General features: G+C 40.6%; 1 protein-coding gene across 1 annotated transcript; it reads left to right on the top strand.

The window, feature by feature from the left end:
- Positions 1 to 3,410: 3,410 nt before the first annotated feature.
- On the top strand, positions 3,411 to 8,387 carry LOC140341032 (uncharacterized). The gene is made up of 3 exons (XM_072426532.1): positions 3,411 to 4,749; positions 5,176 to 5,313; positions 5,818 to 8,387. The coding sequence occupies exons 1-3, from the start codon at positions 4,577 to 4,579 to the stop codon at positions 6,434 to 6,436; spliced, it is 930 nt and encodes a 309-aa protein (XP_072282633.1). The 5' UTR covers positions 3,411 to 4,576; the 3' UTR covers positions 6,437 to 8,387.
- Positions 8,388 to 26,039: the final 17,652 nt, after the last annotated feature.

The following is a 26,039-nucleotide window of genomic DNA, read 5'->3' as shown; positions in this document are numbered from 1 at the left end:
GGCACTTTTTCATTTGCAGACACTCCAACATCATAACATACAATTCCGGACCAGAAATCCCCAACCCGGAGACTAAGAGGGAAAGAAGAATGGAATGGGGGGAATGAGGTGTAAACTAAGTAACAGGCCTTTTTTGCTACCCCAGGCCAAAATGAGCATTGAACCCTTGCGGTGTGGTAGAGGAGCCTCGCTAGAAAGGTGGTTTCCCTGGAGTTTAGGAAAATTAAACATTGGTGCTATGGTTCCTGGCCTTTTAAACATGGGGGAACCCCTGGGGATTACTAAGGTCTTCAGGGCCCCCTGCTATAATTACTATATCAACAGCTTACAGTTTATTAGTGTGGCTGCAACCTTTACAGATAGCCAAAAGATCGTTGGTATGAGTTAACCTAACCTGAGAGTCACAAACTGGTCATTGGTCAAGGAACCCCTTGCAACCTCTGGAGGAACCTTGGTTGATAACTATAGCATTGATGCATGGTGCCACTCCATGGGTACATAAAATGCACAGCAGGGGGGGCGGCAACATAGCAGACAAAAGCAGAAGAGTTGAGTGTCCTTAAATTGCTCAAAAATATGCCCAATTTGATCTCTTTAGGTATAATGGCCAACACTTAAAATATTTTAAATAAAAGCCGTGACTGTTTATATATATATGTACGTGTGCGTGTTTTTTTTAAATCCAGGTTTGATCTAGAGACAAATATTTACCATTACTAACAGAAGTCTTTCCCAAGTATCAGTTAATTCCAGTATGAATAATTAGGGATACACACTATATTGCGTGATGGCACTGACCTTGTGAGCTAATTTTGGATGCCCTTCTGAGTGCCCCATTCTGGGACGGCTGCCAGCAAACAAGGACAGTGGAGAACTAATGGCTTAGATTCAATAGTAAAGTTAAGAGACCCAAGAAAGGGAAGACAACAAACAGAAGGGAGGAAGGAGAGATAAAATAAGGGACAGAAAACAATCTGATGCTACAGGAACAGTAACATCACAAGCTATGTGCCAAGTATAGTGCTGGGTCTTTTACACTCCTAACTTGCTCCTGGTGTTTGCAAAATCCAAGTGATGCTTATTGCAACATCACTACATAGGGTTGCATTAGGTAAAAATTTTGGGCATACCCTGCCCCCAACACACACACTCCCCTTTTTTAGGCCAATATATAGAATAAAAAAGTCATGAAAAAATCAAATAACTTTTTAGAACAGTACAAGCAGTGCACACTAGAGGGCAGCAAGACGGCAAACACAAGAAGTAGATTTGCATCCGGTTAAATGGCTCAATGGCATGGCCAATCTGTTATTGTACAATTTAACACTTTTCTTGACAGTGGACTCATCTGAATATTTGATTTAGACAGCTCAGTTGTGTAAGGATAAAATAGCCCCGAGGCTGTAGATAGATGTGGGAATTGAATCCTTTGCCTTTAGCCTGCAATAACAAAAATACCAATCATGCTTTCCTCTACAGCAGGGGTGTCAAACTGAAATACACAGAGGGCCAAAATTAAAAACTTAGACAAGTCGGGGGCCTAACTTGAAATTTATTGAAAAAATTGAGGAAGTTTACTACTTCATCCATAACTAACAAAAGCAAACCCCTCTACACACACTTTAGGGTTGAAAAGACTAATTTCTATCCATCTATGCAGACTGTGTGTTGTTCATCCTCTTACATCACAAGTTTGTCTGACACTAAATATTACACTATGCAGTCTCTAAGGATTTGAAACAAACACAATGCCCCTGGTAGTCAGGCACCATGTGATCATTGCCTAGGCTTTGTGTCACATGATTGGCGTACAGAAATAATGTCTATGTATTGCATGTATTTAAAATGATGATGTAAGGTGGTAACGCGGACGGGCGGGCCAGATGTAGTTAATTTTCGGGAATTTTTTGGGGGTCCAAAAAAAGGACCTTAAGGGCCAGATTTGCCCCGCGGGCCAGAGTTTGACACCCCCTGCTCTACAGAGTCTATTGTAACAAATTCAGATTTCATAAATTAATTCTGAAGTGACCTGAAAAAAGATAGCAGCTTGTGATCACAACTGTTGTGCTTGTGACTACAGCTATGTATACACGTGCAATAAATATGCTTGGAAACAAACAATTAAGGACCGATAATCGTTAACAAAAAAAGTGCACAATGACTGGTCAACGAGGAACGAGGAATGTCGCTTGAAACAAACAACTGTCCCAGTGGATCTGATTGGGCGATGATCATTCACTATCTATTGTGTGTACGGTCGTTCAGTGATCGTGGATTGTTCTGTGATACACTTTCTTCGGTACACGTCATTTCCTGTGTCGTTCAAACGATCATATCTAGCGTGTGTACATTATTGGTGGATTATATGTGAACGATCATATCGTTACAGCATGTACAGAATTGTGCACAATACGATCGTTCAATATAATCGTGAATATTCGTTGATCGACCATTAATCGTTCGTTTTCTAAGGACAAATATTGCATGTGTGTACATAGCCTTGGGGCCCCTTCCAGAGAACGGCATGGTTAGCCGCTCCCAGGTGCAGAACAAACTGCTGCTGTGCATCCGGGGTAACAAACTGTATAATGGATAAGCATGTTGGCACGGCTGAGGGCACCATGCGGTTTTTCCAACAGCAACTACACAGCCAAAAACAACTTCTCTTTTGTGGGCACAGCAGTGTTTTCACAAAAAGGGCCCGAGGTTTAGCCTATGGCAGAACGCCGCAGTTCACTATGCGTCTCAAATGGCCCTTAGGTGGGGATTCAGAAAACATTGAATGCATAGGATGAAAGACAGGCAAATAGCACTTTCAGGAACAATGAGCATAGAATAAATTAAGCAAATTATAAAAAGCCCAGGGGCCTATTTGCATTTTTATGTTTGAGTACATTGCATTTAGAACTATTACATCACACATACCTATCATTGTATTATGGTAGCCCATTTACTTAAAAGGATGCAATGCACCAGAATGGAAATGCACAATTTTCAGCAGTGTGGCATACCACAACATATGACATATTGCTTGCTGCAGTGTCCTGCAATGCATTCATACATATATTGTGCATTGATGTGTAAAAAACTATTGTAAAGGGTCCTTATTCTGCTTTCTTGGCATACCAAGGGGGGCATTTTAATACACAAACAACTGTGACACAAACAAATGCAAATCAGAATTTTGTCTCTGGAACAGTTTGTGTTTGAGACCCCTGCGGCTAGTTTATTGTGTAGCCAAATAAAGGTGCGTACACACTTCCAATTTTTATCGCTCCAATCGAACGACGAACGATCGATTGGGCAAAAAATCGTTCGTAAAAAAGTAACCAACGACGCCGACGAACGAGGGGGGGGGGGGGGGGTTATGTAAAACCTCTATTCTAGGTCAACTGAGGCCTGGTTGGCTTTCTTTTGATGAGCAAATTCTGACTATAACTGACAACTGTCTTTGTACCACTATTGAAGCAGCTGTATTTTGGAATTTGAGGCTTTGGGCTACTGTGCATACAATGTATTCATAAGGTGATTGTTTGCCCATCTGCTCAGGAGAGGTAGATTCCTCCACATGGCCAAGAGCAATTAAAATCTGACTTTTTAGCCTTTCTCTACTAAACAAACCAATCAAATTCCAATAAAATGCCAATTTCTACACCTAGTGCACAATGGTCTACAAAAAATGACCACAATGAATGATCTAGCAACTCGCCCTGCTAAACCTACAGCAAAAATATCTACAGGGCTCAGCAAATTGCTGTACTGTAGTCAGATGTGAAGTATGTCTAAACATAAATAATTGTTTATTTCCTAATGGCCTCTGTATACATGATGCAGGGTGACAAACAACCACCAAAAGATGGTGGATAGTGATAATAAAATCTGAATGACAATTATCTAGTGTGTATGAAGCTCAAGCTGACAGTTCAGACTGCAATGCATGTTTCCTTTTGCAGAGTTGTGGTGTAAAATTGACTTGTCACAAGAGGTCAGGTTTGTGTTGAAGTATTAAATCACTACTGTGGAACCTTGAACATGGCTTCAGCCATGTTCAGAGTTTTCCATGTTATTGGTTGTTGTGGGTACATTTGTTGTAACACACTTGTGAAAACATGCTAGGCACAAGGAATATGTGGGAAGTTCTGTTGTCTCTCTAAGTTAACCCACACAATATTGGGTTCTTAATCTATGGCGCCAGATAGTACATCTGATTTCACCCCCACTCAACATATTGTGTGCAACATTAAGCATTGTGCTGGCGCATGGATGGATGTTGCTTCCAAACCTTCAGACAGTTAGTTTGCACATTGAGCCCAAGAATAGAACTAAATGCTAGATGTAATGGTTCACCTTCCAAAACAAATCTGGGGGAGTAGCATTCTCCTGTTCTCTGCTCATGGGGGGTTCAAGATCTAATTAAGCCTCTGTACAGGTTATCGGTTGCAATTGTTCTGTATAGGGTGAATCCTAAACATAGGCAAGGGTGGTGGTATGGTTACAACTGGTCTCTTCTGGACAAATCTTAGAACTAGGTTAGTAATTAACAAATGTTGTCTCTTTAGACTCGCCTAAATTAAAGATGCATCTGGAAATTGAGGCTGCTGTTGAGTTCCTAGTGAAGGTCTTCAGCCTGAAGAACACTCTAAGGCCAGACCTGCTAGAGTCCCTGGGAAAGAGTCTGGCATGTCTGCTGAATAACCGTTATAAGGGGCATTGGTACCCTGAAAAGCCTACTCGGGGCCAAGCCTACAGGTAACTATTGTGTTGGACTGAATTGGTGGTGTTTAAAACATGTCTTGGCTAAACACTCTTATAATGCCATATTATGGAAGGTTTTTCTTGGTATTTGCTTGCAAAATGCATATTCCGGGCAATTGGTCATGGTATTGGTCTATATCACTGGATGAAGCATAGTCAAATGTGGGAAGATATCAAAAATGGTCATGTGCTGACATGGTTTTAATTTGATAATGGGCCTTTTATGAAGGGAGGAGTAGAATGTCCAGAAACCTGGTGTCTCCATTTGACCAATGGTTTGGTCAAGGGTTGTTTATTGCTAGTGTTGACTGGAAAAGGCTTTGAATGTCAATCTTCCATACAACTTCTGCAAGCTTCAAAAGAACAATTGTGATGCTCTGTATTTTAGAGCATGTTATGCCTATATCTTCTGTTCTGTAGGTGCATTCGCATTAATCCCATGCAATACGTGGATGAGTCCCTGCTTCAGGCTTGCAATCTCTGTGGTATAGAATATTCAAGACTTCCCCTTCCAAATGAAATAACAGTCTGGGTTGACCCATTTGAAGTCTGTGGAAGGTAAGCATATCTAATGATAGGATCTATGCATTTCTGGTGTGTATTCATGCATTCAATAGGTAGTCATTCAAGTGTAAAAACTGAATGTCAAATATAAAACCACAAGTTTTTAACTTTCTATTAAAATCTGCTTTAAAAGTAGCAGGTGAAGGTACATGTCTAACTTGACTACTTCTGTAGCTTTTTATGGGGAGATGGGAGAACTAGTCTAAATGCTTCAATCAGATGTGCTGTATGATGCAGTTCCCCCAAGGATGGAGGGCTTTGGTCCATGTGCTCCTCCCCCATCCAGTATTGGGGAAAGGCAAGTGACCAAGGTGTATTAACTCAATTGGATTTGACCAATCTAAAGCTTGGGCGTTAAGAACAATGCAGCCATATTTATAATAAGCCAGCTAGCAAAGTATTTCATAGTCTCTAGAACTTGCCCAGTGTTTAGCTTTAAATTGCTCTGTGCAAACAATAAAAATAGCCTCTAACTGCTAACACTTTCTTTCTTAACAGGCTTGGAGAGGACACTGCCTACTTCACAATAGCTACATTTGACCCAGTTAAATATAAAGAACAAACTCCTGCCTGTACAGAACCTGAAACATCTGACTATGCCTCAGATGGTACATCCTCTGAGTTGGCTTCTGAGAACTCATCAGATGAAGAAGAAACATCAGGAGATGAAACCACAAAGGAAGAAGGAAAAGAGGTAGTTCCACCAACCTGTAATTCTCCTGATGAGGCTGTTGATTCTCCTTCAACATCCAATGCTGGGACCCCAGTAAGTGAGCTGTTGGCTTTATATGAGGATACAGATGAAAGTGATGCCCAGGAGGATACTTGTGGGGCTAAACTTCCTGAGTTGGATGAGCCAGAATCTTCCAATGCTGGGACCCCAGTAAGTGAGCTGTTGGCTTCAGATGAGACGGATGGCACAAATACAAGCGATGCCCAGGAGGATACTGGTGGGGCAAAACTTCCTGTGCTGGATGGGCCAGAGTCTTCCAATGCTGGGACCCCAGTAAGTGAGCTGTTGGCTTCAGATGAGACGGATGGCACAGATGCAAGCGATGCCCAGGAGGATAATTGTGGGGCAAAACTTCCGGAGCTAGATGAGCCAGAGTCTTCCTAGCAATCAAAAAACTGCTTGCTCTGAAAAACAAAGCACTTCTACTGCAACTTTTTTAATTTTATTTTAACAAAGTTTGCTCAGATCCAGGGTCGCTTATTGGTATTGTTTGCTGGAAGAGGCTTTGAATGCCAATCTTCCATACTCTGATGGGTGGTAACGTTAATATGCAGCTGAGCTCTTATATAATCAGCAAGCTGATGCAAATGGGCATCCATGTTCTTCAGTAGGCATCTTGATGTAAGTGGACTAACAAAATGTATTGTTCATCTTCCTTGTGGAAGACTAATGTTCATTCTGTAGACATGGATGTTCAGAGAAATGCTTGCCCACCCTTACTGATATATCCTAAAATGCTAGTTTGCCTGACACCTTATGACTTGGAACCCGCATGTAGGCACTCTTCATTGGTTTTCTGCTCTGCTAGATATAAATGCATTGAAGCCACTTGAGCAGAACAGCCAGGGAACTAGCACTTTACAATGTATGTATTCTCAAAAGGTTTTCTATAGCGACCTGGTAAGGGTTTATTTGGGATTAGACTGGAACTTCTGTATATAAGCCTTTCTCTCAAAATTTTATATTTAGGGTTTTAACTTCCTTCTGTTTTACCAAATGCTCAGCAAATTACTGAATCTGATCTTACACCTTCCCAGGGAAGGGTATGTGGCTAGAGTATTTGGCCAGTTGGAATAATTTTAAAGGTTTTTGGGTTCTGGGAAAGGTCCTGCATTTGAGAATGGAAATCTGTACAAGGTTAAGTTAGTTGTAAAGCTGTACTTCACTAATGGAGGGCATAGAAGTGGGGTCCATCCAAACCATGGCACAAACGGCTATGGCTTTCAACAGTAAAGTGTAGCATTATGGGGGGAGCATGAGACTCCCCACCTTCCCCTTAGTGCTGTCACATGAGAGCAATGAGTATCTTTGCCCTGTGAACTCCTACTTGTGCTTAGAGGGCTTCTTACTCCAATGGCTGACTCATCAAGAAAGTTTCCTATAAGCTGATGGGGTCACCATTATAGTGAACCTATTGCTTGTCCATTCCTTGAAATGGGTATAGGGACTTCTGTAAGGCAGACTTTGGGTTTGGATTAGGTCCTCATGAGGGATAGTGCAGATATTCTACAGGCCAACATTTTGGGGTTTTTAGGGTAATCTTTTTGGCACCCTTGCAGTGGTCCACATCAAATGTAAATTCACTAATAACCATCCTAATTCAGTGCTGCTGATTTTCAAAGAGGATTGAAAGGGTCAAGAACTCAAATTTACTAAAGCAGTTGAGTAGCTTGTCTGTTTAAAGAATCATGCCAGTTATTGGCTATGGTGGCTGGAACTTTCATGCTCAATGCCAGTAATCCATTCCATCAGATGACAACACTTGCCCTTCTGTAACAGATGGCAGAAAAGGTTGAGCTATACAATCCTGCCTAATGTGTTGCCAATCTAGTAGTATTCAGGTCAGGTAAACCTGGGCAGCCATAAGCCCCTGTCCTGGATTGATGGACATGTGATGGCTAGGTAAGTGGTCCTTCAGGACAGTTGATCAGCACAGCAGCCTCACATTTCATGTTTGATTTAAAATGGAAGCTATGTAAAGGTATTGATCTATCCATTGTGCTTAAGGGAGGGAAATGGCCTTTTTCAACACAACGTTTGTCCGGCATGGACTTGCCAGAAGAGTGTTATGGGTATAGGCCTGTAATAAACATCCCCTAATCCTCTGCCTATATTCTGTAAATGTAGTCTTCAACGCTCAATGGACACTTCAGTAGCCTATACAAAGGTAATGCAATATCTAGTGCAAAGTTGGCTTTACTGTCAGCCATACAGTCAGGAAAGTGAATTAAATACAGGGGGTATTTTATGTACTTGTAACCTTCTCCTCCTGTGTATCCATACTGATATGGACAGTGTAAAATCGCCTACTGCAGAATAAACTTTTTAAAAAGCCTTTTCGTGTTTGGGTTGTGATTCATGTGGATAAAACTTAAAAAAAAAAAAGTGTGGATTTTAATTGACTAATAACGTGAAATCTGATCTTGTTTTCCATGGGGTACTTCCAGAACTCGGAGGAATGTCACACGAGAGGCATTTACTGGTTTACAGAACTAAAATGGGGATTTCTAGTAAGTGATCATGAACACTGAACAGGATTTATTTTAAGAGTTCACATATTTCTGTCAGCTGCGTCAGAATTTCTTGTGTGAAAAGTCAACTCTTGAGGTGTTCAGTGTGCGTAGATCAAACTTTGATTAACTGGGATACAGGGTTTCGTCATGAGTGAGTAATATTTAGAAGGGGACACTATGAAAGCCACATGGTGGTTATACATAAATTGATAAAATGGTAGATATTCTAAAAAGGTTAAAGGTTCAGATTAATATGTTTAATAAACTAGTGCATGTATTGATCTTTGTTGTAGACAACTTTACTTTTGCAACAACAATCAGGAATTCCCCTTGTACTTTTATTGTAATGTAAATGAGTAGGGACTGCTCTCAACCACCAGCAAGTGGGAGCCCATTCACTAAAACATGGCTCCCCTGTTATGGCATTAGTCCCCCTATTAAGCGTACGATCAAGGAGATAATTGAGTTTTGCTTTGTTGCAATCCACCAACTAGCATTCACAAAGATGGATTTCACTTGCAGAATAAAGTTCTTTCATAAGCAAAGTTTTTGAGTAAGCGCTGACTTGCCATCACACATGAGCAGAAACTGCTTTAACTTTCTTATGATTGGGTATTGGTAAAAAAAAAGTCACTCTCTGCAGAGACTAAACAGTAATACTTCTGCCTCTGATGTTTTGTAAGCCATTTTTATGATTTGATTGCTGCTGGGATAAAGATAAGTTTTGAGTAACTTTCAGGGGCTAGGTAAAGTCTACTTGTAAACTGGTCTAGGCCAAGGTTTCTTTGCCTCATTAACAAAGGGGCGCCCCTTGAAAGAACCCTTATTGCTGGCTATTGAGGAGAATGTCACCATTAGGTTACTTTAGGTGATTTAAAAAAAAAAGTCCGTTTGGCTGAGACTCACAAGCATCCCATCAGCTTAAGGAACCCCTAGCAACTTCTGTGGGATCCTTGGTTGGGAAACACTGGTCTAAAATGCACGGTCACTAAAATTCCACTAAAGTTATTACATTTTTTTTTCCTGACATCCAGAAATCTGCAAATTACATGGGGACAATGGGTGGCTGGCTAACACATGGTTTGGGTTTTCTCACTTTTGCCTGTAATCATACAGATTTGCCTTCAAATCCCTACACAGTTATTGTCCCACTTACATCTCTGACATGGTTAAAAAATACTCCCCCTGCCGCTCTCTCCGCTCCTCCAATGATCTACTAATGACTTCCTTACTCATAACCTCATCACACGCACGATTATTATTATTAAACAGGATTTATATAGCGCCAACATATTACGCAGCGCTGTACATTAAATAGGGATTGCAAATGACAGACTAATACATATAGTTTTGTTACTGTGCCAAGGTGAAAAAACAAAACAAGAAAAGGCTGATTCATTTTTATGTATAGTAGAGGAATGTCTGTAGGAGAAGAGAATGTTCACTGACTTACTTAATCACCACAACATTATGCAAAAAAGTGTGGGATGCAAAAAAGTGTGGGATGCCCCATGCCGCTCACTGTTGATCCAGGGAATATCCACCGACATTTAATGTCTATAGCAGGGGTGTCCAAATTTTTTGCAAAGAGGGCCAGATTTGGTGAGATGAAAATATGTGGGGGCCGGCCACTAACCAGGGTTAGTGTGGGCATGGTCTGGGAAGGTCTCGCACAGCACACGCCCACCAGGGTGATGTGAGGGATTCCCTGTCCATGGACTCCGGTGTCAGTGCAGGCTCTGGGCAGAGCACGTTCTTGGAATCAGAGTGGGGGTGGTCCCTGCGGGTTCCGCACAGCACACGCCCACTATAATGACATAGGGGATTCCCTGTACACACATGGGGAATCCAGTCCTGCCGATTATGCCTGCCGAGTAGCAGGCCAATAATTGCAAGGCGGTTGATCAACTCTAATGAAATAAAAATAAGCTTTTTTTGTACGCGTGTATTTTATACTCAGGTTAATAGTGCTGATGGGCCACATATTATTGATATTATGACAGAAGCTGCAGGCCAGTGGAAATCTGAACACGGGCTGCAACTGGCCCCCGGGCTGGACTTTGGACATGTCTGTTCTAAAGTTTGCATTTCCAGGTTCCTTCTTTCTCCCCTCATCTATATGTTATTAAAGTGTTAATAAAAAAAACTTTCTCTTGCAATATTTACTTTAATTTAAACCCAGTGATATCTTATCTGGATCTCTGATTCTCTCTGCAATCCAGGCAGATCATGGCTTGGAAGGGCCAACAGAGAGCTGACCATGGCTTCCGGCACACATTACAGCATTAGTCAAGAGACTAGTTCTTATCAGTTCTTATGCCAGCAGTGGCCTGGTTGTTGGCTTGGGTTATGCAAATATCCAAATTCGTTGGGAGATGGATGCCAGTCTAAAGGAGTTTGAGTTGCCAATAGGCAATCTTTCCTAGGTAACACCCATGTGTAATACTGAACCTCCAATCTAAATCAAATTGATATAATACAGTGTCTCAGGTACAGTAAAGGTGGAGAAGACTACGTGATGATGGTCATCCACCATCCAGGAAATAAGGGCAGTTCTATCAGAATGAATGCATATTTTAATTGTCCATTATGGGAATCTCAGAGTGTGCAATGAAATCAGAGAAAGCAATATCAGTTCAGGAGAAGAACCTATACAACTGCGGTGCAAGCCTGAAAGGAAGGCTGGAGCTGAGATTTAACTACATAATATCAAAGCTTAAGATATATGTATTTTATTAATAAAAAGGTCATTGTTTTTATTATACAATGCATTTACAAACTAAATGTCATTTGGTCACTAGTATAATTTATTGGACTGAGCTGGGGCAACAGATGTAATATCCAATGCAGGAGGATGCAGCGGAAGGCCTCCCGCTTGTCCTCCTCTCCCCATGGAACAGAACAGTGCTGTATGTATAGCGCTCGTTCACTGTAGTGTCACTGCAAAGAAAGATTGATTCCAACAACAGAAAACTAATATCTATATGTAGCCAATTGGCTAGTCAAAGGGAAAATGACAACACCTTTCAATGTACTGTGGTGCCATTTTTTATTTTTTTTTAAACAAATCTATATTCTCCTTGAATGTGAGCTATAAACTTAGCAATATTTGTTTTCCTATCAGTGTAGTATTATTAACCTAGAAAAAGAAGATAGCAATGTTTTGGAAATTCAAACACAGCCCTTCCTAAAGTTGAGATAAAAGGTGATAAAAACCCACATAATGGTATGCCAAGGCTGGCGGGGTTAAGCTTATCTGCAGGTGCTGCAGTCACAGCTGTGCTTCCTGACTCTGATCACCCATGCTGACATTTTGATGGTCTTACACATTGAAATGTTAAAATTCAAATATTTCCACACCTTTCCATACCTAGAAAAAAAGTAGAAAAAACACTATTTCCCATTAGTTTACATATAAAATGATCCCAGAAAACAAGCCTTTATATGTTGATCGGGCCCCCTGTGGCTAGGGCCCTGTACACAGGTCAGATGAATCTTGCCCGATATGAATGGGTCTTATCGGGTGAGTGGTCGCCTGAAAGTAAGACAACTGCTGTCTAAGTCAATAGAAAGGCTTTTTGAAAACATCACAGCACCCCCCACCTCACTACTATTTTTGAAAACTTTAAAAGAAGGTATGAAAATATCAAAGTACCTTGTTGTGTTGGTGTCAGTCTAGAAGGGTGGGTCAGAGCAGATCATGTATGCATACACATTTGATGATGAGCCTCCATGATTGAAATACCCAAATGATAAAAGGGAGATGTCAAAGATAGTCATGAGAAGAAAGGAGAAGATAATGATGGACATCCTATACTCAGGACATCCTACAACTAGATAGATCCTAAAAGCCTTAGAGGAAAAATGGAAAGGGGGGCATGTCTGGTACCTTTTCATGCATTATATTAGGGTTCGGTGGGGCAGTATATTCAAAGGGAAGCTGAACCAAAAATGGGAACATGATTTTAGCCTACCAGGAGGAAAGAAAAGAATTATTATACTGGTTGAGTAGTGGATTCCTAGAAGAGACAACTGCAAGCCACTCAACAGTAAGTACTGGAGATAAAGATAAATCTGTCCTCGAACATGTCTTGGAGGCAAGCTTCCAATGACCACTTGGTCTTGGTCCATCATCGGCCTTTAGGTTTTACACATATACGAAACATTGGTTCAAATGTTATATCTACCAAACCTAGATGGAAATGTGATGAGATCAGTAAGTGAAGACCACTATGGGAACCAACAATGTATAAAACATTTATGTAATGAGCTCAAACAAATTCTATTCCACAAAGTCGATTATAAAGCTGACCACACAATGTTAAAATCTATAGCCAAAACTAATTGCTATCATATGGGAGCTCTCTAAGGGTTCTTTCATACCCAAGGTGTGAAGCCTCAGGGCTATAATGTCCTAGGTGTACAGCAAACTGAGATTTAGGAGTTGCAAACTGGACCACAGTAAACCAGATTTGCATACAGCTGCAGTGCAAATCTTTCAGCAACAACTTCACAACCAAAATCAACTCACTATGGGAACCACACACCAATATTACGCAGCCACGTGCAAAAAAATGCTTCCTAACCACTATTAATCACTTGAATGGGAGAGGTTGGTATCACATTTTAGTCTGCGGCAGAACACTCCAGCTCATGTGGGTCTAAAATGGCTGTAATGCCTGGTGGGACTCTTTTAGACCTGAAGAAGAAATCCATAATTTTACAGTTCTCTCCATAACAAATGGAAAATCATCCAATGGGAACACCATACTTGTAAAACTTTTGGAGAAAGCTAAGCCTAAAATTTTTTATGATTTTTTGAGGCCTTGCTCCTGTACATACGTCAATTTGTTGTCACTGGAGATGACTTTTTTATGATAATATTAAGTGACAGATGAATGAACAAGTGATGTACAAACAATGCTGTTCTGTTCAATGGAGAAGGGAGGGAGGAGAATGACCGAACGACACCCTGCCCTGCTCTAATCCATAGAATTGCACAATGGTTGTTCTCAATCTGCCACAGGGGATTGATGAAGTACCGATCGGATGTTAGCCTTACGCCTTAGACGATCACAACTGTTCATCTTGGGCAACAATCATCTGATGTGTATACATAGCCAAACTCATGTATTTATCAAATACATAAACTCGAGTCTAATTGGTAGATAAAGCATCATACGCAAAGCTACTGATCCCATTCTAGAGTCTGGGACTGCTCCATGAGTATGATATTGGCTGTAGAAGGGGGTGAAGAACAAGAGCCGCAGAAAAGAGGAACTTACCTGGAGCCTGGAAACTTCTCTGAAAATCCAGTCTCTGAGATACCAGTCCAGAGCTGTGTTACCATCTATAGTTGGACCACACCAGTTCTGGGGACTCTGCCTAAGGCCATAAGCACATGTCAGATAATTCTCACTCAATACGAATAGTCTGGCTTTTCTCAGGGGAGAATTTTACATGTCTACAGCAGACATGTCTATAGACATTGTTTTTGAAAAATACCTATCCTTTTTCTATAGTGCCTATATGTTTATATGTCTACAGCAGTCCCCGACACCATGGATCCATGATGGTGAACGACCACAATACATGTCAACATAGAAGAGCAGAGCATTGTGCCACTTGTTTGTTCTCCCCCGTCCCCTCTCCTTAGAACAGAACGGTAATGTGTGTACATTGAGCATTCATTCATCTGTCACTGATTTGTTGCTGGAAATGATCAAGAAAGATCGTTTCCAACTACATATGTTGAACGTGTGCACAGTGCACAGTTTCTACAGAACAGGGAAATCTCCTAAACGGGTCATCAATATTTAATACAAACCTTACTTGAGTTTTAACCAATTCCAACTCTACTCAAAACTCCAGTTTCGGCTTTTAATTGCCTTTATTTTGTATCACTCCACCTAAACATGGCTGATGATGCCAACAAATTATATTATGTGTGGCCAGATTACCTTATTATCGACACGTATGAGTCTTTTGTCTGCTCAGCAGAACCCCGTATGACTCACAGACTGTTATGCGTTGTAAATGTGCAGCCATCGTTGCGCAACAACGACGTAGCTTGTTATGAGGTCACACGCACACATCCTGAATGCAAGGACAGGACGGCCCGGGGCTGGGAGAGAGTTCTAAAACATTCACGCCTCTCCTGTGAGATCATGAGACCAAGGAGAACATAAACACATTTACTTGTACGCCCAAGGAATTTACTGTGCTTCTAAATTCCTTATGGTTGGCTGGCAGGAATTACTTTTTTATTGCTAAGGACTTCTGGTAAGATTGTAAACAGACTGGAAAATTTAAAAAAACACAAACCTAACACAGAATGTTACAAAGATATTGCTAATAAACATGAAATATGTAACAGATAAGGCGGGTTCAGGTCTGCACAATTAAACAATTTGGCAAGGCTCTCGTATCACAGCTCTGGTTCGTTAAAGTGGAACAAAACCCACGCGACTCATCAATCCCGTTTTCATTGCAGGGTGCCACCATCTTCCTTTTTTTCTTTCTCCCAGAGACAAAATTTGTCCATCTTGGATGGCCATGCCAGGATAACGTAGGGCTACGTACACACGTGCAATAATTATCCTTATAAAACAAACGATTAACGACTGATCAACGAATATGCGCGATTATTTTGAACAATCGTATTCTACACAATTCTGTACATGCTGTAATGATCGTTCAAATATAATCCACCAATCCTCGACAATCCTCGTTAATCGGCATCATTGGCCAACCGTTGTGCGCTTTTTTGGTTAACAATTACCAGCTGATCGGTCATTAGTCGTTGGTTTCCAGCAATAATTATTGCACGTGTGTACGTAGCCTTAGTTTCACACAGACACGCAGGAGTTCCTTCATTCCCACATGCAATGAAAGCTGGGATTGCCGGGCTTCACTGGCAACTAAATCTGGTGCTGTACAGCCAGAAAGCCAGAACGATCAGAAATCCCAGAGTGATCGCACTGGATTAAAGGACCAACTTCTGCACATTTGACAGTGGGGGGCAGTGAGCAGTACTGGTACTGCTCACCTCTGTCTCTATTTATTCCCTCTGGGGCTACATCAAAGACATCTAACGAAGTAGCAGTTCCCTGGCATGAGGATGCGGCAACCAGAGCACCAGCCAGTGTAAACATATTATTATAAATATTATTATTATTACACAGTATTTATATAGCGCCATCATATTACGCAGCGCTGTACAAAGTCCATAGTCATGTCACATACCCTTACAGTAACTACACTGCAAAAAGATAAACAAATGATCAGAAAAAATCGCTCAGCACTCTTATGGAGGAAAGCACAGCCGGGTGCTGCTTGTTAGTCCTAGCCACGCCCTTCTCCATTGAATAGAATGATACTGTGCGGTAATATGGTGGGAAACATTCCTTGTGCTGGAGCTTCTTGTAATAAAGACCAGTCACTGATCTCTTTGCTTGTGCAGGTTAACTGGTCTTGTATCTGCCGCTTCTAATGGTAGCGCAATGTCCTGCTAGACTCCCAAAGCTGTGCTCCATGGACAGACTGTACAGCACACCAATGATGTCTCTGATGACCCTTACAAAGTAATATCTGGGTGTACAATAGCATTTGGTGCACAAAAACTGCATGTAAAACCTTTATGGCCATTGAGGAATATGATTAAATTTTATTCATGGAGTTATTAGTGAGACCAAAAGGCAAATGGACATCTTCCATTAGTGACAAGTGTTCTGGAGAAAACTGTCTACAAGTGGAAATTCCCCTTATTTTGAGAGATTTCCCTAACTTCTAATAGCATTTCCAAGACAGGAAGTAAAGGGAAATTTCATGAAAATGATGAAGAGGAAAATAAATAACATAGCAATGGTTTTAACTCCTCCCATTGCTACAAAAAGTAAAATGTTTTGGTGATGTATACATTTTAATTTAAACATCAGCTGATCTGTACTTTCTCTTACGTAAGTTTGGTTCTTCCTGTCACATAGCCAGGACATAGCACAGATTGAGTCAGAACGATTCTAGTTTAATAAGAATGTTATCAAGATGATCAGGCCGGTGTGTCAGGACTGGGCTGAAAATGATATCTGACCACACACCACACTTCCAGCTCCAAACCTAAGGCTAAATACACACGTGCAATAACTGTCATTGGAAAACAAATGACTAACGACAGATCAACAACTATACACGATTATTTTGAACGATGGTATTGTGTGCAATTCTGTACATGCTGTAACGATACAATCGTTCAAATATAATCCACCAATAATGTACACACGCTAGATACGATTGTTTGAACGGTGCAACAACTATGCACGATTATTTTGAACGATGGTATTGTGCGCAATTCTGTACATGCTGTAACAATACAATCGTTCAAATATAATCCACCAATAATGTACACACGCTAGATACGATTGTTTGAACGGTGCAGGAAGTGACAGAACAATCCACGATCACTGAACGGCCATACACACAATAGATTGAGAACGATCGTCGCCCAATCAGATCTGCCCGGACATTCGTTAGTTTCCAGCGACAATCCTCATTCATCAGCATCGTTTTTTTTGTTAACGATTATCGGACAATCAGTCGTTAGTCATTCATTACCAATGATAATTATTGCACGTGTGTACGCAGCCTAAGGCAATGCTATACATACACAGATGTGTGCTGAATCTAACTAATAATCATTATGGTTGCAATCCAATATCAGGGGGGATATTGATCATTTTCTGCAGACCTTTACCGGCCCATAGTCAGGTCACTATGGCTAGGTTAGGGATCAAATGATGCCATACAACTCCCAGTGGCTGGCACCTTGCCGCCACTGGCACCATTGCTCTGGTTTTTACCAGCATCTGACAGTGAGTAGCTATGAAATGCTCATTGGTACCATAATGTATTCTTCAAAGGTAGAAGCTTCATGTAGCATCAGTGGTTTACTGGCATGAGGAAATAGTTACCGTGCTACAACCTCATTGCCAATCTGATTATACCCTACCTGTCCCTGAGAGGAACTCACAATCTAAATACTCCACCATAGATAAACATCTCCTTTGGTCCATTGGTCAACAGGTACATAAGCAAGTCAGTGATCCAAATTTCCCTGATATCAGGGACCACTGTGTACCTATCAACCTCCCCTCTATTTGAACAATCGACACTACCCACCTCTGACCACTTGTAGTGGGTAGCTCTCCTCCGGCTGAGTTACATTATTGGTGGTCATTGGTTTTGGTATCGGTGGCCCTGATTATTGTTCAATGGAGTTATCAAATACCCTCAGCAATTACAAATAGATTTGATGTTTATACCGAGTATAATGTTGAATCTTTTAAAAATATAAACCCATATATGATCTGCATAGGTTTTTGGGGAAAGCTAACCCACAATAGGTTTTTTGGGTTGCAGTGGGAGGATATTGGAGTGCCCAGTGGAAAACCCATACAAACACAGGGAGAATATACAAACTTTTAGCCCAAATGTAAACCTGGGACTCCAGTTCCAAGATTAGATGAAATCTCTACATTTTTAAAACATTGCGCTTGATTTATTAAAGCATTCCTAGACTGGAGAAGATAGACTACCATGAAAACATGGGTGACCCAGCAAAGCTAGAACAGATTTCTTAAAATCATTCAGTATTAGTTGGCAAATGTCCACATCCATACCAGCTTACTCCAGAATTGGAAAAGTTTATTAAATCAGGACCATCCTGAAAGACCACATTGTATGTTAGCATACAATACCAATTGACCTTGATGACTTCAAATAATTATTTACTCAGAAAAATCAATCACCTTTAAATGATTATGAAGATATTTTTATTGTCTATGGTTTTTATTCAATCATTTTTTTTTTTTTTAAATGTGTTGGCATCTGCATATTTTACAATGAACACATGCTGGTTTAAGTTGCACTTCCACAGGACAATGGGATTGAAAATTGGTGGGCTGGGCTGTTGCAAATAACAACAGAAAGATGTTAATGAAGGTCTCTTGTTATGTTCTTATTTAATCTTCCTGTGCATTTCAACAAATAAGTGGGAGTTGTCCTCTTTCCATTGTCCATGGCTGACAATAAACAAAGCTTCCCACTATATTGTTTAACTGTCCTCTAGATTATCCTGTCCTTTTTGGATTTATGTGCCCACCCCATTACTGTATGTAATTTTATTCTGCATTTCATTGGAATGTTGTTTCAATCAACCTCATGCATCTTGTTTTCCATAGACAGCCCCCAGGGCCCATTCACACCTGCCCTCCTGCTGCACATAGATAACACATGACTGTAAATGCATGTTATTTGACACTCCAATGTGATTTGCAATAAGACAACCCATTTAGGGTGGCCATAGAATACAAAAATCATCATATAACTCTACTTTCCTAAGTGTTGATTTGAGCAAAAAATCTCAACTTGTGACATGTGCATTGATGAGTTCTCACAGAGTGCGGAACTTGAATATTGTCAGGTATGTGGGCATTGTATGAACAAAACCCAAATGCATCACAATACACATACCATGCCTTGGGAGGTGCCAAAGTAGGGTCATGTCACTGTTGTCTGTGCATATACAAACAATGGGATCTTGTAAAGGACAAAAGGTTCTATATACCTTATCCAGGATCTATTTGCAGGAACTTTGTTCCACTAGATCACAAAGCCACACAAAATATATTTACATGAACACATTTCTGCATGCATCAGATGCCTGTGTCCCCCCTGTGGTTTCTCCTACCAGCCCCTACACCCCCACAGTCCTCTCAATGTGGGTCCATGGTCTCATTTTTTTCCCCAGTTCATCTCAAACAGCACATATATTTTATATCATTTAAGCTTTGTCGTGCCAGTGCATTTATCCCCTCCAGGTATGTACAGAAAGGCGTTGTATTGCGCTGCCATGTGCATGCATTGGGTGCTATTTATAAAGCAGGGAATCGGACATTCCCTCCAACATTCCCTGATAGGGAATCTTTCAGGTCCATGTGTTTCAATAGCAGTAATTAAACATCGCTGGGAATGTCCGATTCCCTGCTTCATAAAAAGCAACAGATGCACAGCAACGCAATACAGCGCCTTTTCGTTTTTAAAAAGGGGGTGCCTGGTCATACCTGCAAATGCATAAATGGGTAAAAAAAATAAATAAACCAAGTCTTATCACTCCATCCTTTTAATTCCAGCCATTATTTTTCAATATTTTTTCACTGATCAGGAAAAACAGTTAAAAATATTTTTATTAATAAAATATAATTATATACCGCAAACATAATACACAGCCCTGTGCAATAATTAGGGGGTATAAATAAAGATACAAATATTGGCACCGCACACTAGCAAAGGAGCTTACAATCTAGGAGATGATCTAAATGTGCTTTTGTATTGATCCTCTTTATTTAATAATTGGATAAAATGTCATTTGAAACTTAGTAGGGTAAGGGGATTGTTTGAAAATTGCCAGATCATTTTTTCTTTTTTGATAAGGGTATTATTATTGCATCATTAAAGCTACGTACACACTTCCAATTATTATCGTCGGAAAACGAACGACGAACGTTCCTGCACGATATATATGAACGATCGTATAGCACCGATACTGCACATAGAGTATTAGTCTGTCATTTGCAATCCCTATTTAATGTACAGCGCTGCGTAATATGTTGGCGCTATATAAATCCTGTTTAATAATAATAATAATAATGGTGCAGATTAAAGAAATGAGCAGAGATTTCCTATCCTTGGTATTAATATTTCCCCCACATGGAAATTGTACCCAGAGCACTTATCTAAATGACCATAACAGTTTATCAGGATGTAATACGAGTCTGTAAAGAAAAAATATACGGTGAACAACACCAATTTTTGTAGCAGGATTTTTTAGGCCAATATCAACATGTATCATGAAAATAACAAAATTGTATCAATATTTACATTAAAAACGATCATTGCAAGTACATAAAACAACATAAAACCATTATTACACTCAGTAACCTCTCTTTTCAGAGTATCCCTATAGGGAGTACATTCTGGGTTAGTTCTCGATGCGTTTTGCATATTTTGTCTTTATGGTTTTATCAGGGATGCAGCCTGTGTGAGATATAAATATGTGTAAGTGGAAGTCCTTTTTAAATATTGTGATACGGGACTGCACCGGATACCAAACGTACACAAACACCGTAACCTCAAGGCACCCAGTCAATATAGAGCAATGGAAAAGTCCTGCCAATGCACTACATTAGCCATGGTTATCAAATTTCATATTGAATGTTCAAGTGTATGTAAACACTTACAAAAAAATTGAATTGTTTCAATTTGGTCTGATATATAATTAGAAAATTTTATACAGATCAAAGGACAGGGCTGATACAACAATTGTGCATGCCTGACTGAACCCAAACTGGTTAAAACCAGTTTGAAAATAAAGTCCTTGTAAGGAGGGTTTGGGGGAAGGGGTGCAGAAAAGCAAGATCTGCACCTTATGCGGATGAGATTGGTGGGATGGGGGAGGTAAGTTTTGGCTTTTGCACCTTGGGGGTAAATGGACTAATTCACAAAGGTTGTCACCTACACAGGAGGTGAGCAAACAGAAAAATAAACTGACTTGCCAAAATGTCTTTACATTTCAATTGGTAATCAATTTTTGAGAATTGTCTCCCCACTTTGTGCTCAGATACTGATAGGTAGACATGACATTTTTCTTTAGATTACATTCTGATGCCAGATAGCAGTAAAAGGACAATGGGAAAGGGTGGCGGATATTTTACATTTTTCCCAAAAAATAGTTGTGGCCAGTTTGGCTTTAACATACCAGGACATAGGCTAAGTACACGTGTGCAATAATTATAGTTGGAAAACGAACGATTAACGACCGATCAACTATTATGCACGATTATTTTAAACAATCGTATTGTGCACGATCTTGTACATGCTGTAACGATATGATTATTCAATTATAATCCACCAATAATGTACACAGGAAGTGACATGTACAGGAGAAAGTGTATCACAGAACAATCCACGATCACTGAACGACCGTACACACAATAGACAGCGAACGATCGTTGCCCAATCAGATCCGCCGGGATGTTCGTTCATTTCCAGCGACAATCCTCGTTCATCAGCGTCGTTGCCCTGTCGCTGTGCACTTCTTTTGTTAACGATTATTGGCCAATCGGTCATTAGTTTCCAATGATAATTATTAAGATATGCTGTACATACACAGATGTGTGCTGAATTCAACTAATAATCAATATGGTTGCAGCGTGGTCGTCTGTTTCCAGCAACATTCCTCGTTCATCGGCATCGTTGTTCACTTTTTTGGTAACGATTATCGGACTAACCGGTGGTGTTCGATAAATATTGCACGATTGTACGTAGCCATAGGCATCCCATTTATTGCCTCAATGTAGTGCCTGGCAAATCCAAGGCTTTGAGGGCCTATTTTTGTAACTGGTGTTACCTATTTTATATATTAGAAAGAATTAAATGTGTACATAGCACATAAAAAGCCAGGGATATCTAAAGAAGTGTTGAAACCCTCTAGAACTCTCCCAACACCTTTCTGGGTTATCCTATCTTGGGTGCTTGGTTTCATCAGACTGACATGCCCAGACTCGCAGAAGGGGGAAGTTTACAAGAATCAGACTTTGACCTCTGAGGTTTATACACAGCAGCCAATTACCACAAAACTCCTTTTGTTTCGCTTTCTGGGATTCCGTTCCAATAGCCGTTTTCTATTTGGAGACTTGCAGGCATTTGCAGAGTAATTTGAGGTCAGGCTGTGGACACTCTTGGCTTTGTTGGTTGTCTATGTACTGTAGATTTACACCAATATTGGGCCCTGAATGAGTTGGTCAAACCTGAAGACACAATGATCATGGAAAGCACAACATTTGAATTCTTGTATAGTCTTCCCTGCACTCCCCCTCCAGCATTTTCTAGGGCCTTATGAACTGAAGACACATTCTTCAGTAAACAATGACCTTTGTTTCGGGACGGTCGTTCATTTCCAGCAAGATTCCTCTTCGACTTTTTTGTTAATGATTATCCGACAATCAATCGTTAGTCTTCAATGATAATTATTGCATGGGTGTATGTAGCATAAGGCTACATACACGCTAGATTTGAAAAAATAGTTTCAAATAATTGAAGGATGAACGAACAAGCGCTGTACAAACAGGGCAATTCCATTTGGGGCAAGTCCATTGTGGCAATTTAATAATGAGGGTAATGAGGGTTTAGCAGACAGAAGATGGGTAGGCAAGTTTGAAAAAATGAGTTTTGAGCGCTCTTTTAAATGAGCAGAAAGTAGGAGCAAGCCGAATAGGGCGAGGAAGACCATTCCAGAGAGTTGGAGCAGAGCGACGGAGCGGCACCCTGCTGCGCGCTCTCCCCTTCCCTTTCATTACGATCGGCTGTCGTCCATCGTCCGTGGATCCGGCAGGTCGGTCGTCCGGACGACACCGACTGTACACACAGAAGATTTTCGCCCGATAATTGGCCGATGATCGGGCGATAAAAATCTGCCGTGTGTACGTAGCTTAAGGTTTCATTAACCTGTCACAACAAAAAGGTCATTAGCAAAAGTATACATCAATACCACACCTTTAGTGTGATAAGGTTAACAACTATCAGGTTTGTATTGGCATCCATATCCTTGGGAGAGAGGTGCCAATGCAAAAAAAGTGTTGGCTATTCCACTTTGTGGGAACCGGAGCACCAATGGGCACTGCTATACAGTGCTAACTGGAGCACCAATGGGGACCGCTATAGAAGGAGTCCTCCCCAACCACTTTAGTTTTGGCACACCAGCAGCCTTTCTGGTTGCAAAAACTTCCAGCTGCTTTGTGTCTATTTGAAATTAGAGCAGATAAAAGATTAATCTCAAAAAGCCAAGGACACAAGCACAGCATGTGTTAAACAGAAAATGCCCAAAGCCTTATCTACCTCAATTTGAACATGGCATCCTACACTGGAATCAAAACATCCATTTAGGCTGCCTCAATTGCATTTATTAAGTTTTGGCAATAGGTTTTAGACACCCAATGTTTGATTTGCAATTCACAGCAGGCAATTACTGTGGACTATGCTGATTACACTGACACCAAAACCACAGGACACTTTTATAGTGTTCATAAAAAGATTCACATGGAAACACTTGAGCAAGCTATAGGCCCTCCAGAAACATTGCATGCTTGTTGCATTCAGTAGGATGCAGACCAGACCAAGGGTGTTTTATCTGACCACATGGTGCAGCTAAGACAATACACCATACAATTGAAAGTAGGGGTTGTACAACTAGATCATCCCAGACCATTTGGTCTGCCAACAGCAATATCATTAGGTAGATACTTGCAATTAAAATAGAGCAGTTTGGGAATCCCAATACAATTGTATCACTACAGAAAGATGCAGGAGATGAAGGACAAAGAAATAGTGGAAATCTTTATGGGCAACCATTTATGATCTAGTACACAGATATACACTGGTACAGCAGAATGTCATGCAAGATCTAATTTTAGGCTGCTGTAGCCACCCATGCACAATAGTATATACTAAACACTAAAAAACCAGCTCAAGCAAGTAAGAAAAGAGTATAGACAAAATTCAAGTTCTGTGATTAACCCACCTTAGGTCTGCTGCTCAAGCCCAGCAACTTCCAAGCTGCTTCTAAAACAATTGCTAAAAGAACTCTACTCACTTTAGACTCAGCTCACAGGGGAAGTTATATAGAAAGTCAAATTGATGCCAATTAACTTATTAACAAGCTGTAGAACACCTGAGAATCACCTAACCCCTGCTAAAAAGGGAATGGTGATCTTTTCCTTTTCTTAAGGGGCATTTATCAACAGCAAAGCAGTGCCAAGAAGGATCAGATTTACTATAAGACACCTCCAGTACTCGGAGGCTTTGTAAATCATACTTTATCCAGATTACTGCTGTGTCAGAGCAATGCTAAAAATATTCAAGCATTGGTAAAATGGCTTTTTCCCACCAAAGCATTTGGATAACATGTGTCAACCCATGCCACGTGCATTGCAAAGCCATCATTGCAATGCCATTTGCCATTTACAACACACTGCAGATTGTGATTTGTTCTGAAAAATGGCTAATGCAATTTTGTACAAAAGTGAATTTATTGTGAGGCTTTTCAAGCAAGCGTTGAGTTCAAAGATGAGTTTTATCAATACATTTCTACCTAAAGTAGTACTGCAACAGACTTAAATCTGCGTCTGACCTCTTCTTTACTATTAGTCTGTATGAAGAGAATTATGTCCCACCTACATTGCTAAGATTGTCACTGATTTTTGCAAATCTGTCTTAAGCTACGTACACACTTCCAATTATTATCGTTGGAAAACGAACGACGAACGTTCATGCACGATATATACGAACGATCGTATAGCACCGATCCTGCACATAGTGCACGACAGGAAAGTGAACGGACGTTCGTTCATCACGCATGCTCTGAACATGGACGATCAACGAACGACCGTACACACGAACGATGTTCAACGAACGATTTTTTGCCCAATCGATCGTTCGTCGTTCGATTGGAACGATAAAAATTGGAAGTGTGTACGCACCTTTAGGCTAGGTACACACACACATGCAATAATTATCGTTGGAGACGAACGAATAACGACCGATCGTCCGATAATGGTAACAAAAAAAAGTGCACAATGTCTGGCCAACAACGAGGAAAGTCAACGAATATTCACAAATATTTCAAGCGATCATATAGTGCACGATTCTGCACATGCTGTAACGATACGATTTTTCAATTATAATCCACCAATAATGTACAACACACGCTAGATACGATCGTTTGAACAACGCAGTTTGTGACTTGTACAACAGAACCATCCACGATCACTGAACGTCCGTACACACAATAGATTGCCAACGATCATCACCCAATCGAATACGCCAGGGCGGCCGTTCGTTTCCAGTGAAATTCCTCTTTTATCGGTGACGTTGGCCAGTCGTTGCGCACTTTTTTGTTAATGATTATCGGACAATCGGTCGTTAATCATTCGCCTCCAACAACAAATATTGCACGTGTGTTCGCAGCCTATGGATCACCAAGTAAAAGGCACTTCCCAAATCACAAAGGATCATACCATAAGACAAGATAATACCAAGATGAGATGCCCAGCATAAAGCAAAAGATTCATGGCACCAAAACACATTGGGGGGTCCAGGTACATTTCACACCCCCTGTGGATTTTTTTTTAAATACTTTATAAAGATTACAAAGCAAAATAAAAGAAAGACAAAACACGGCTAAGGGTGATCTATTCAGTAGATTGCAAATTCAATTAACACCTCCATTTAACTAACCTGAGAGATCCCCAGAATCCAATTCAATCGCCTATAGGCAGATCCACGATGTCCCGCGCTGCGAATACTTTCTTCAGGATGTCCATATATGGAGTGTGACGTCACCCGGGGTTTCCCACCCTCTCTGA

Source organism: Pyxicephalus adspersus, chromosome 11 (genome assembly GCF_032062135.1).
Source record: "Pyxicephalus adspersus chromosome 11, UCB_Pads_2.0, whole genome shotgun sequence".
Lineage (NCBI taxonomy): Eukaryota > Metazoa > Chordata > Amphibia > Anura > Pyxicephalidae > Pyxicephalus > Pyxicephalus adspersus.
Note: the sequence above shows the minus strand (reverse complement) of the source record. Positions and strands in the feature narration are given on the sequence as shown.